We start from the raw sequence: 14,784 nt of genomic DNA on the forward strand, positions 1-14,784 counted from the left end.
TCGGGCGCGGGGGGCCGGCGGGGCCTGGGGCGGGGGCCTGGGGCACGGAGCGCTCCGCCGTCGAGCGCGGCGGTCCGCAGTAGTTGCGTTTCCCGGGCAGGGAGGGCGCCGGGCGGCCGCGCCGGAGGGCGTCGTGATAGCGCAGGCAGCGGGTGGGCGACGCGCGGGGCTGGGTGGGGAGCGCGGCGGCGCCGCCTCGCAGAAAGAGGCCTGGAGGGCGGATGAGCACCCAGGCGGTAGCGTGGCCGAGTGGTCTAAGGCGCTGGATTTAGGCTCCAGTCATTTCGATGGCGTGGGTTCGAATCCCACCGCTGCCAAGCTGTTTTGTCCCTGCCGCGGCGGCGGCTCCTTTTCGCCGCCCGGCCAGCGAGGCCGTTGGGGCGGCCAGCGGGGGCGGCCCGCGCACCGCGCCTCGGGGTGCAGGGGGTGCTGATCACGGGCGTCAACGTCGAGTGGTGCGAAGTTGTGGAATGCGCGGGGGAAAGGGGCTGCTGTGCCACGCGTGCCTTTCGGCTTAGAAACACATCCAGCCACTACTAGCGTCGGTAGTTCTGCTCTCCCGTGCTGTGCTGGGTTTACTGCGCCCACGGGCAGTGCCCGTGCCCGTTGCTGCCCGCCCTGCACCGAGGCGGCTGAGCGAGCTCTGCGCGCCTCCGGAATTCTCAAATCCATCTGTGGTTACACCCGCCCCCCGCCATTGATCCCCCTGGAACTCCTGCCTCTTCCCCGGCACTGTCTCCCAAGCTCCATGCTCTCCATGGTTCCCTCCCCATGTTACAGGCTGGAAAAGGGGCAGCATGAGCAGCCGGGGAGCAGGGAGTGGTCACTTCCAGACCCCACCTGCTTTAGGCCCATTAACAGTTAATTCTAAAAGCACATGGTTCACTTTAGCTAATGCAGGGCGTTGCTCAGTAGGATTGCGATGCTTTAGAAATTAGTTGCAAAAACGTAGTTGTAACTCGAGTTCAGCTGATATGCAACTATGTTGTTAGTTGTTGACCTCAGTAACTAGGGGAGGTAAAGGAAGCAGTACAGAGATTACTGCAAACTCATAGTGGCAGGTTCCTCTCAGTACTGGACACAAATACACTTAACTAATGCAACTTAGTTAATAACTTATAATTTAGCTAAATACACCACTTAGACTCGTGAAAAACCTTACCTGCATGTATCGCCTGCGCCGCTGAGCTGTTGAGGTGCTGTCAGAGGTGGCTCTGCACCCCAGGGGCAGGGCAGGGAGCTGTTCTGGAACAGCGTGCACGGAGCACAGGACTGACTTCAGGGAAGTTTCAAGTATGCTTTTATTTTCCCTCATATGCAGTGATACAGCTAATTCACAAAAGAAATGTACACAGTGAATTCTCTCCGTACAGCTGGTATGTGTTATTTACAGTAACCTGTTCTGTCTGTCCCTTTGCTTGTTACACAGTTCCCCAAGGTAGTGAGCCATGGCAGCAGCTGTGGTCAAACTTTCTTCTTATTTTAACCATTTTTCTTCACCAGTGAAGCATGGTAGGCTGGCTGTAGCTCTTGTTCTTTCTGCAGGTTCTCATTTACTTCAGCAACCAACTTGGAAAGTTGTTTTTTTGTTGTGAAATAAACAGAGGCAACAATCTGGAGTCTACTGTGTTTCAGTGATTTGGCCATAATTGTTTACCGTATTTTAATTTCTTGAGTACAGCTACTGATACATTAGAATTTTGGTTTTAAATTTAAAAATAACTGCCTGTTTGTTGCATTGGGGCCAGTAACTATTGTGGAGATTAGAATGATCCAGCTAGCAGTACTGTGACTGAGTACGTACACTTCCTGCAAGTCAGTGTTGTGTTTCTTTAAAAAAATGCAAAACTGAAAGGCCATCAAATCTTAGAGAAAGAAAGATCAAACTTGAACTGACAATTAAAGAAAGCAACACTTTGAAGAAGATATGATGATTCTGGGCTTCTGGTCTGGTTTTAATGTAATGGTCCACGGAATCGGCAAATGCAAACTTCTCTGGGCTGTACCCCAGCTGACTCCGTGCCTTGTCTATTCGAAACGTATGAGTTATAGAAATGTTCTGTACCTATAGGGCAAAAGAGTCAACATACAAAGATATGAATACATAGGAAGTAGGAACAAAGTCTGTAAATGGTAGCAAAAACACAGTTAAAGGAAATGTAAAAGAAACCCCCCCAACATTATATCAACGTCCTATTGACATTATGTCACATTATTTTTAAAGCTGTTCACTCAAAAAGAGAATCTTGAAAGCCCAAATAGGCAGTAAAAGCTGCAAAGCAGAATCCGCCATCTTGAAAACACCCTCAAAAAATGTTTGGCACTCTTGTTTATGTACCTAAGGAGGCAGATCAAAGCCATCTCTTAGATGCCTAAATATCTTCAGAAATTAGGGCCCAACCGCACAGCCAGAGCCATACAGGATACTGGGCCTTGGAAGGAAGGGGCCGAAGCAGCCTCTCCCAGATGGCAAGCATAAGCTCGTATCTTTTCAAAGATCACGGTCAGGAGCAGAATATATTGGTTAAAATGTACAAAACATGCATTTGCCCTGAAAACTGGAGGCTGAAGTAGTACTGGGTGGATTTTATTCTCTACTGACTTAACCTTACATCATCGCTCAGTATTAACAGGTATGTATGCATCCTGTGAGAATTAAGGGGAGTTTACAAAGAGAGATTTCACCTCATTTCTGGTCAGCAGGGGGGACAGTTCAACAAATGGTTTCAGCATCAGATGAAGGTATTCCATTATCATGGCTGCACAACAAAAGATTTATACTTGAGGTAAGAACAGTACATTGCTATGCTACTATGATTTTGGCATATCTTGCACCATATATAATAGTGAAGGATAATCACATACCTAAGAGCTCAGGACACTGTTACCAGCATCAGTGGGACTACTTGCCACAAGGGGCTGGATTTAATCTTAATACTTTAGTCAGCCTGAATTAGGGTGCTTGTGTGAAAAGGGTTTGGAGGGTTTGTCACAGGTCTAGTGAAAAGATCATGAGACTTCATAAAAAATGTGGTAACGATACTTGAAGTTGGATTCTGTCTTGGCTGCACATGGGGGTTGAATCTGGAGAGAGCATGGGATACAGGAGAACCAGAAATTGCCTGTGCTGCAAAGGAGATATTCTTTGGCGTATCTCTGAAGTCATGGATTTTTACATTTAACCTTTCATATTTATACAAAGTTACACATCTGTGAAGTCCTACATAAACTCTGTCTTTGTGGGACTTAAATAAGAAATCATTCTGTTTTGAACACACTGGATAGACTGAACTTTACCCCTAACTGTTGCACACTCTATGAGCCCACAGCATATTATTTTTATACATGAAAACTGTGGGCAAATTAAAAAAAACACAACATTCTGTTACAATTAGGAATAAGGGTAGTGTGGACAGGAAAGAGAAACATTGATAAAATATTTTTACCTGATGCATAAACTAAGGAAGTAGGAATACGTATCCATGGCTTACTGCAACCTAATCTTTCAAACTGAAAGAGATTTAAAAAAAGACTGAAAAAACCAGAAACCTCCAACAAGGTTTTAAAGTTTCAATACATAAGATGTTTGTGGAAATATTTACTGATAAAACAGAAAAATTCATCATTGCTGTTACTATTTTGAGTTTTCAGTTTTTCAGGGGATTCTACTTAAATGCCACATGCAGATGTGATGTAATTTTCAAGTGACAGTCTTAAAAAAAAAAAAAAGTTCATACTAGTTGATCAAAATGTCACAATGTCCTGATACCTAATTTAGCATTACAACACATTTATGGTTTTGAGCCCATCGTTAACAATAAAATGTTCTTTTGAAAAGAATTTATATTACAGTTTAATAATTAAGATTTATGGTTTTTGTCTACCCAAAATATCCGCCATTAACAGATGTGCGCTCCAGAGATTAAGATAATGGCAGCTCCAAAGAGGATACTGGTTTAGATGGTCTTTTGGTCTCAGTGAAGAAAGTTGCTTTAATGCAGTATTTTAGGTAGGCTTTATTACAGCAGTAATCCCATGGGACTTCAAGCAGGAATTAAACCCACATTCAGAATGGAACTCTTACACCCAAAGCAAACATACCAAATGTAACATGCACACAAGACCTGGAGTTGTATAGTCAAGGAAATTAATGTATTTGGAGATAAAGTATATACTGCACGTACAAGTGGAGTTAACCATTCAAAAAGGTTGAATTTTTCACCATCATTAATGAAATACACCTGGCCGCTCTGTTAAAGAGGTAGAGAAGAGACAAGTTAGTAAAAATAATAATGCATATATATTTACTTCTTTTTCTGTATCTCATTCCGTATGAATAGCTTAAAATAATACAGCAAAATAAAATATGCATGGATGTACATACAAGTCAACAAACTCTCTACACGTGTTTCAATCAGTTGTGCACTAACGTGTGCAATGAAATTGGTGGACAGGTGCCTATACAGGATGGCTATACTGACTATATGGAGATTACTAAATGCATGGCAAGGTGCCATATCTGACTTGCGCTGTTAACATGTATTCACCAAATGGTGGGACATGTTCTGATCTTGGTCTAGTTAAGACTTACTGAAATCCATAAGCCTCCATCTGTGTAACCAGGGCGTAAGTTATCTCTTTCCCTTTTGCTTTTATGGGTTTAGAAAAAGTGTTTTAATCTACTTTAAAGATCTTTCTAATATACTTTAAGGGTAGTGCTTCTAGGTCAAATAAAAAACTGTTTACAAGGAGGAAAACAGTTGTAACTATTATTTAGATCAATGAATCCAAATGAAGTGTGCTTTTATTTGCGTATGGTGCGGGAAGACCTGGTTATCACAGTTCAGAACATTATCTATGCATCTATATATACGGAGGAACAGAGGATAAATCTGCCTGAACTTCCAATTCCATTTCTGACGTAGCAAACATCCTTTGCTCGTCTTCCAGAAATGGCAAATAGTAAATTACAGAAATGCAACAATGGAGATACTCTTACAGAATTGAATATTCCAACTCTTAACACACTGCACAGCCAATGCTGCTGTGTCCCACATTGTTCATAGCACATTTGTCAACTAAACCCACAGACAACAACAGAAGCTAAAACATTAATTACTGTTACTACAGTAGTTACTATAGTACAGGATACAGTGGCAGGATCCACTATCAAGTGAAATCTACTGTGATGCTTTTATTGTTTACTTACAGCTATGTAGTTCTTTTCAGGGGTGAGAGCTTTAGCAGCTAGTATTTGAGCTTGTACAAGATTCTCTGCATGCACCCAGTTCATTTTAGCAGAAGGGTCCCCAAACTTGAAGCTAAGTAGCCCTCTCTCAATATTCTTCTGTAGACATAAATAAGCATGAAACCAAAGCAAAATGGGTTTTAAAGTGAGGTACAGTGCACTTTCTTGTCCAGCTAAATGTAGGTTTGTCTCTACTTAACAAAACCACCACTCCACCCCCCCCCAGTAATCAATTAAAAAGAATCAAGAGAAGTGCAGAGACCTCTGAAAATATTGCTCATGTTGACAGATCAAAGAACATATTGAAAACAATATGTCCTGAATTTACAAAAAATACAAGTTTCTTCTAAGGATAAGTAAAATATTGTATAGGAAGGTAAGATACAGTTCTGAGTGGATCAGAAGTATTCACAAAATAGGATTAAATTTAACAAATAGCTTTGGCTGGGAAAAAATGGAAGGTAAAGCCAAGTGTCACATTTTTCATTTAACAGCTATATTTTAGAAACTGCAAAAGGTTACAGTGGCATAATGGGCTCATAACAAATAAACTTAAAATTTTAAGTGGAATATTTTAAAGACTATCCTTTTTTCAGGGCCTAAGCGAACATATCAGTTTTAACTAAAACGACATTTGCCATTTTTATAAATTATTTTATTTAGGAAATGATAAATTATACCTTGGCTGACTTAAATATAATTCCCTACCTCAGCCATAAAACAGAAGAATTTATTGTGGGGTAAGCTTAAATTTATTCTTTCCTCAAAGCTGTGCGTAACTTTATATAGTACTAATGCTTTTAAAATAACTGACTCGTATAATTCTACAGAGATCATATTCCAAACACTGTGCTAGTCCTACAGTTTAAAAGACAGAAAGTGCAAAAGAGTAAAATGTGAGCACCTCAGCTGTTTGCCCTTTAGTAACCTACTGTACCAGAACACACTTCGGACTCCTTAACTTGTTTCATTGGTTAGTGAAAGCTGTTAACAGTTGAGACTGGAAATAAGATATTTTGTCCTACCTCTTTTCATTAATATTTTAAACCATTTGGTGTAAGCTGCAGGCAAGCAGACATTTGAAATATCATAGATTGGCCTGAATCTTATAATTATAGTAAGCATTAAATTATGAAGCTGGAGTTACATGTATTTAAAAAAGGCTTTTTTAACGTACTATACATTCTTTACAGACAGAATATCATGCCTGTTGACAAAAGCTGTAATATCCTCAGCAGACAATTGAAGTGTTGAATTGCTGCCCAATAAGAAGGTCGGTCAATTTATAACACAAATAAGTGACACTGTGGTATATCATAGGAAATTCTGCTGATTAAAAAATTAAAATACATACTGCTAGCCTTGGCAAGTGTCTTTGCTCTTCTGGTCCATAGATTCCTGGTGGGCGAAGAACACATGTATAGAGTATTCCACCTCCTGGAAGAATTGGTAAGACTGTTCTTAAGTGACTTTCACATGACTACTTTCTGTCTTTGTATGAACCAAAGACTGTGGCAGCAGAACTAACACTGAAATAAGTAAACTTCACTATCTTAAAAAATAATACATACCAAAAAGTGTTGAATTAGTAGCTGGGAGAATCAGAACATGCAAAATAGCAAGAGAAGATTCAGAGAAGTCCTGCCAGCATAGCTGGATTCCTAGAAATTACTGGGTACTTCAAAACTTCTTTCTAACCAGTCCTTTGTCTCGGTGCCAAAGCAGTCAATGAATGTGCCAGCTATGATGATGAATTTGCTTAAGCGAGCAAGTTATCAGTAGGAAAGTGGAATTAAACCAATGAATCTCATACAAAATTATCAATAGGAAACAGTAACTCGCTAGCAGAACACGACAGAGCTGAAAGGGTCCCCTCAGCAGTAGGCACAGCCAGCTCCCACTAGAACCACTGTAGAAGCTCTTGATAACTTCAGTAGAACGAAGTGAGTACATCATAAAAATCCAGTCACTTCCCAAATATGTCAGTTGGCCAGTTCATCCTCTGCGAACAACTGTTCTTAACAGTCCTTGAAAACATGCAAAATACTCAATCCTGCCCCAGCCACAGGATCAAAATGGGGTGTTTGGAACACTGACTGGTTCTAATTTCATTGACCAACACAGAACTGTGTAATGCTCCTAAAATTAAGAAGGTCTTTGATGTGAAAAGCTGATGAGGAAATAAGGCAGAGGGGGGAATTATTTTTTAAAACAAAATAATTCTGTTGGGATGGAATGCCCATCAATGGCTTTATATCTCTCTATAGCCCTCTGCAAGTATTAACTGAACAGAGTTTTCTGTAAGTTGCCTACAGCTAAATTTAGCTCAGTATCACTTGGTCACATAGAGTCATGTTGCACTTTACATTAATTGGTTTTACACTGGCAGTTATAGTATCTCACAGGTGAGCTTAAGTGTTCAAGTGTGTAACTGGCTTCCTCAACATGGAAAACTTTGGGAAGCACTAATAAATAATTCCAGGCTCTAGTGTCAGGTGGCTTCTTCAGATATTAATATATAACTGGGGGTGGGGGCGGTGTAACAATTTAATCAGCAGTCATGTTTTACTTATGTTGCATAATACAGTGACATTAAACACTTGTTTTTAATTTATAGCTGTCTTCATGTTTTCAGTTAACATACTAAACTCATTGTTACCATGCTAAAACATTTTACAGACACTGTAGGAACTTAAAAACAATTAAAAGTTATTTTTAAGTGAAAATATTTCAGTTTGTGAGAGGGGGTAGATTACCTGATTTCATAATTGCTGGAGAATCTGGTCCACTAAGGATTGATACAGGACATAGGATGTTAGTGAGGAACAAGAAGAGAAGGAGTAAATTCTGCTATGAATTCATGCTAAGACAAAAGTACCTGCTAGTGGAGCTCCATTAGCTGCTAGTACCATTTGTTCTGCAATTGATTTGGTTCTGGAATAATGATCAACATGCTACAGAGAAAAAGCAGATATGTTTTTATCTATGCTTGAAATGACAGGGCAGAGGGGCATCTCTTCTCCAGTAGTTTTTACTTAACAGATGGCAACAAATACCTCAGAATACAGAAGCTGTGGGGTATTAGTTTAGGATAAAACACATGCATATTGCTAAGGTAGGCAAGCATTTTTGTTTATGCAAATCCAGTTAATTAATTTCAGCACATTTGAGAAGCAATAAATATATGTATGCTTTGAATGCTGCCAAGAATGTAATTGATCACTACTTTGTAATCTGGATTTCTTTTTCAGGTAACGGAAAAGTCAAAAGCCAAGTTTCGAAGGCATTATGATTGGTCTGAATTATCTTGTTCACTTTCTTTTGGCACTGTCCCAGAGAAAATGTTATTTGATATATTTTCCAAAATAATATTCAGTGTTTTCTCTATCCATCTCTACTTCTTGAAAGACTGAAGTACTTGATGGAGAGAGGAGTGACACAAAAGCCAACTGTGTATGCAAAGCACCCAGAAGTACTTCTCCTTTTTAATTAAATGCAACAAAACCATATAAAAATAGGCTGCTTTTCCATATCAGCTCTGCACTGAATATACATGGTCTTCAAGAAGGGAGAAACAGAAAAATCATCTAAATAACAAATGGCTAAGGAGGCACCAAGCCATATAACACAATCCCTATGTCCAGGTGGAATTTCATTAATGTTAATGGGACACTGTATGAGTTACTTTCCAAAATCAAAATAGGAAACAAAAAAATAGGCACTACAATGTATGTAAACCTGATGTGTCAAGGTTGTGAATAGCACCTACAGAGTGTAAAGAGTTTTCTTTCTTCTTGTACCTGGATTCTGGCGTCAGGCAAGACATGGTTGTGAAAACTCCAGGCTTTTTCAGAAACAAGAAAGTAAACAAAGGAGAAACTTAAAAATATAATACAACCAAAATACCTTTTCAACTGGAAAATATGGCACGGTTTCCTCATCGCCATCTTCAATAGGAAGCCCACCAAACACAACATTTACTGTACTGGTGTATATCAGTCTAGTGATGTTCCTTTGTTTGCAGGCTGCGGCAATGCATAAAGTAAATTAGTTTTGTGGAAAATGAAACGATACGGGAAAAAAGTTTGCATGACCTTTTTCAGAGAAACTGTCAAATCTTCAAAGAGCAAAACTTTCCATTTTATGACTAGTTGATTTAAAATGCAAAGCATATTTGAAGGGAAAACATCAGTGCAAAACCAAGTGCTTCATAATCTGGCACATCGTAATTCAGGTGCTGTAAGGTAGCTCTGTGCTTCTGGGGCGGGGGGTGACCAGCCTGCTGCGCCAGGCTTCAGCTCTAGCCAGGCAGGTGGCTACCGGTCCCCCCTGCTTCAAGGGCTGCCCACTACCTGTGCACACGCTATTGGTACCATGGGGTCTACGGCTACAGAATACACAGAGGAATCGATAACTCCTTACAGGGGTACGGATTCTGACATCAGGTCAAACATAGTTATGAAAAGCTGGAACAGTTGAGCTGCAGTGCTGGCTCTCACATCACACCCCATAGCAGAACTGAGCATAAAAAGCCCCAATGACATGTTTCCTCACCTTCCAACCATGTAAAGTATTTGGTAAAAAACAGTGTGTAACAAAAAAGCTAACTGGCTTTTTCTAAGTGGTATAATGTCTTGATATGCTATACTAACACCTAAAGGCCAGGTTAGAGACATACCATCAATGATGAATCTTGTTCCATGAATGTTTACAGTTTCAATCTCTTCTCTGTGCAACTAGGAAAATAAAGAAATTGTGCATTTTTAAGTAATAATACCTTTTAAATTCAACAGGGGGATGTTATAAATGTCCCCAAATAAAGGCAATGGGTTTAGTGCTTTAATTATAAAAAAAAGATAATTTAGACTGCTGTTTCAGACTTCAAGAAGTCAAAGCATTATTGTTAAACTATGCCTGTATTTTTACAGAGTAGCCTACTTGAAGCAAAGAGAATTGTGGTGCTTCTGAAGATACATTTCCAGTTATTATACCTCTTGCAGCAATATGCTAAATACCCATGTTTCAGAAGCACTTCACTTGCCTCTACCCTAAGAAATTCCAAGTATGCATTTCTCAGTTGCAAACATCTTTGAATGAGCTATTCTATTCAGCTAAGATAATTATTGAAGTTCATTTTATTAAATAAGGTAAAACAAGGGGTGTGTGTATATTTATAACTAATGATAAAAACTGTGGCTCAGAGTCCTACATCAAATATATCCTTACAGCTTTTTACCCAATGGCAAAACTTTAAATACAGCAGTTGTTAAAATTTAGTTCTATAAAATAATTTATAATTTGGTTCAGGTTTTATTCCTCCCAGTGACCTTACACCTAGGAGTTCCACGTGAAAAGTTTAGGGAAGGATCAGGGTTTTAGAAGGAACCGGCCTTCCTTGTTTTTCCTTTTGTCCTCACATTGTTGAAGAACTCTTCCATGCTATTTCAAGCTCAAAAGCCCTCCCAGGGTGCTGGTGGAGCCTCTAATGGGGAGGAAATAATTTCACAACTAGGAAAACAGTACTGTAAGCAGGCTGCTTGCAGCTAGCGCACCAGTTTGTGCAGAGCAATTAACCAAAACAGCATGGACATGGATTCAGGCTCTCAGGACAGTTTGAAGAGAGAAAATCTAACATGCATTGTTACAGCATCAAGTCTTTTGTCCTCAATGTGGGCAATACACAGAAAAAAAACCCAAACTATTTGGACTCACTTGCTCTCTTCCTGACATTCCATATGAAGCTACATGAAACACACAGTCAGCTCCTTCACAGGCTGCAAATATGGCATCATAATCCCTGACATCTGCCTGTAATACAGAAGCAAAGATATTTGGACTTGAAATGAAAGCTGCAGGTTCACATTTGTGACATGGTGAGTTAGCACAGAGGGAATGCATAGATAAAATTGTATTTACTGTACATCCTAGGACTGAAAACTAGGCCTATTTCAGTACTTGCTGGTAATCATACTTTTCTTCCATAGACATCAAAGGACTTTAGAAACATTCATTAAGCCTCATAATACTCTTACGTTCATTCTACGGGTGATTATACTAAGGCACAGATGAGGTCAGTGACTGGGTCCTGAGGAGTACTACAGAGCCAGGAGGAGAGGCGGGCTCTCTGTGCTATGCATTACATGTTATTTCATTTATTTCAGATATAATAAAATCAGTTGATGCAAAATCATGTGGGATATTCGCACAGTTACAAAGGTTATTGAAATTTGCAGTAGTTTACAATTAGGTATTTGGATTCTGTGAAAACTAGTAAGACATAGAAAAGGCAAATGGATTGACTTTAACTGTTGTGAAAATATAATTTCATACCTGGATACACACTACTCCGTTGGGAATTTCCCAGATAGGCTTGTGTATGTCATACAGAACAACAGAAGCTCCTGCGCTGGCAAGAGCACATCCCAGCTTGTATCCAAAATAGCCTCCGCCTCCTGTCACCACTGCTCTCATATTGTTTTCATTCAGTGCTCCAGCATTTCCATTCACCTTGGAGTTAGAGTTTTGGTGCCAGGGTGTTGCTACTCCACTCAGTGTAAGTTTTCTGTCAGTGAAATACTGTCTTCTGTTACCAGACACATGAAACAATTTTTCCTCCATGTTGAAAATTGCTCCATAGTGCTCCTGTATGCAGACGATTCCAGTGAGTTTCATGTTAACATGAAGCTCTACTCACAGCAGCAAGGTTTTATTTTAATGCAACCTGTTTAGGAGAGATAAAGACAAAAGCAAAACACTAGCTACAAAATTTCCAGATTTCAAAGATTTCTTTTAAAAGCCCCATTTAAATTTTCTGCTTAGATTATTTAAGAGTTTATTTAATCGTAATTTTCACATTTTACAAACATGTAAAATGTCTGTATACTATTAAAGACAGCATCCTGAAAACAGTTAATAAAGGTTTAATGTTTTGGACCAAATGTTTATTTGCCAATAGTATCCAGAATAATAAAAGAAAAACAAAACAAAAAAATTTTCCCTAACACAGAGAATATGAATTAAAATGTTTTCCACAAATGGGTCAAAATTACAATAATGGTACAGGCCATAACATTAAATAGCAGAAAAGAAATTGCTGCCTATGTGAAATGTATCTCCCTGGTCTTAGTTCATTCTGGTCTGTACCACAAGCCCAAAGATGGCCTTTGGGGGTCAGATGTGATATAGGGCCATACCTGAACGTGAAATCTTGAATGGTTAGGAAAACTCTATAGATAAACAAATTGCATTTAAGTTTCTGTGCTTAAAAACCAGGCAAGCAGGGCCAAGCAGAACAGCAGCAGAACAAAACATACCCTAGAGCAAAAGAAACCTTTAATGTTCCTTCCCCTTGTCCCCGGTTTATCTCAAAGACAGACATCTGAGAGAAGTCGCAGCAGCTGAATGTGACTCAAGCATACACTGTGTTTTTCTCATTGGCAGTGATGGAGATGAGATACGTGAGGATTTCAGAAGGAAAGTGGAATGCCTGCTTTTTATCTTTAGAAGGTCATCAGAGACCAAGGCTATCAAATCCCTCCCTTTCGAGGGGAACTAGAATAAAAGAATTGCTGTGTGACAGACAGGGTCAATGAGTACATTAAGCAAAAAGTAATACTAAATCACTTAAACATGGAGGTTCTTTCCCATCTATGCAGTGGTCGAGGGTTTGTCACTGAGCGACAAGGCATTTTAGAGGCTGTAGTGACCCTTTTCCTCCATTATCCACATCCCTGCCCTGTGCCACAATAAAAGATTAAAAGTCACCTGAGCTCCCGCAGGCATCCTCTGCATCTCACTTGCAAATTTGCCAAGGGAGCACGGGGCTGGGCACCAAGGGGGCCTGTGCTGTGGGCAGTGGCCCCTGCACCCCTCACCAGCAGTCCGATCAGGTCCACAGTGCCCCCCCCAACCACCCCACCATCCCCCACCACCCCGAGGTGCGGCCCCAAGCGGCCGCCCCTCCTGCACGTGAGCCACATCGGGCTCCTGAGGTCCTGCAGCACCCCCGGGGTCACGCTCATCCCGCAGCATCTCTGGCATCCCAAGCACTCCCAGGCTCCCGCAATCCCCTGGGGGCCTGCTGCACCCCTCACTCATCTTGCAGCATCTTTGGGATCCCACAACCTTCCTGGGATATTGCTCATCCCACAGCATCCCGGGGTTTCCAGAGCATCCCTGGAATCCCACAGCATCCGATGGTAGCTCTTACCTCCATGTGTCTTCACCCAGCTGTGACCACTGCACGAAAGCATCCTGTCTCCTGTTGGTATCGAGGGCTCGTCCACACGGAGATACTTGTTGAACAGGTTGTTCAGGATAAAACCACCGTCTCTTGATTACCGGTAGGAGGGTTGGTGGCGGGACATGGCGGAGAGAGACACAGAGCATCAGGAACACCTGCAAAGCAGCAGGAGTCCCTAGAGAAGAAATACAGCCATAAACAAAGAGGCGTGAAGGTCCCTGCTCTTCTGAGCCGGCTGCGGGACTCTGTGCAGCTCCTGGTCACTCGTGCCTGGAGGATGTGGGAAGGGTCAGGGGCTGCAGAGTTTCAGAGTCACCTGTTCCAGGCAAAAATTAAAGTTTGAACATGTTTACCTCTTCCATTTTAGCTGTGCTGTGTCTGAATGTTTGTATTAAATTTTAATCATTTAAAGACACACTTGCAATTACGTTAGAGCAGAAGTAACTGGAGCAACAGCCAGCTTAAACTAAGGCTCGTTAAGGACTGACAGAAATGAGACAGCTGGCTGTTCCGAACTGATGCTTAAAGTTGTCTTAAAGCTTCAAATACTTGATTTGTAATAACGATAAACCAATTGAATGAAGCCAGTTAGTACCAATCAGCACTGTTAGAACAGCGATGTAAAGAGGATCTTACCTGAAATAACAAATCAGAGGTTTGGCATTACAGGACCAGGACAGTGGGACTCCACGGGAACTTGCAAACACAAAGCCAGAAAATTTCTTAGTCCTTCCTGAGAAGCATCCCAAAAAATGCCTCAACCTGCACTCCTCACTGGGCTGCAGTCGGCTGCCCAGCATCTCTTCTGAAAAGTGCTGCTGTCATCCGGGATGTGCTCCTGAGCTGTTAGGCTAATAAAAGCAATATATGAAAGATTTGTACACAACTAAGTTTAAAGCAAATAGAATGTTTGCATACAGTTAAAACGCTCAAGCTGGAAAGTAACTTTACTCTTGCAGGTTTCTATTCTGCATTTCTAGGGGAAAAAAGGCTGACGCAGCACCTCCTGCAGCGCTTGCTTGCCTGTCGGTCAGCGGCACTTCTGTATCGATAAATGGTGAACTAACTAATCAAACTTGGAAAAAGGTCTGCTATATACGGAGTTTCTTTAAGTTTCCTGACAGTAGGTAGTCAGGAACAGGAGAGAGGGCTGTGCAGTGCCCCTGCTAAGGGAAGATGCACAGAGTGAGCTGCACTCGTACAGACCAGGACAATCTCCACATATAAATATGACAGAGACCAGGCTTTAGTGCTTTTGCTGCACACAGAACTGTCTGTTTAAAGAAAAAAAAAT

The 14,784-nt window shown here is 41.0% G+C and overlaps 1 protein-coding gene across 1 annotated transcript; it reads right to left on the reverse strand.

The window, feature by feature from the left end:
- Window positions 1–1,816: 1,816 nt before the first annotated feature.
- LOC308063740 (putative short-chain dehydrogenase/reductase family 42E member 2) lies at window positions 1,817–11,920 on the reverse strand (the record flags this gene model as incomplete). Its single annotated transcript, XM_080387077.1, has 11 exons — window positions 1,817–2,065; window positions 2,686–2,759; window positions 3,447–3,510; window positions 4,185–4,250; window positions 5,210–5,347; window positions 6,603–6,685; window positions 8,127–8,202; window positions 9,155–9,273; window positions 9,927–9,984; window positions 10,961–11,056; window positions 11,579–11,920. The coding sequence occupies 11 exons, from the start codon at window positions 11,918–11,920 to the stop codon at window positions 1,817–1,819; spliced, it is 1,365 nt and encodes a 454-aa protein (XP_080243203.1).
- Window positions 11,921–14,784: the final 2,864 nt, after the last annotated feature.

The sequence above is a fragment of the Falco punctatus genome (assembly GCF_963210335.1).
Source record: "Falco punctatus genome assembly, chromosome: 4".
NCBI classification, from domain to species: domain Eukaryota; kingdom Metazoa; phylum Chordata; class Aves; order Falconiformes; family Falconidae; genus Falco; species Falco punctatus.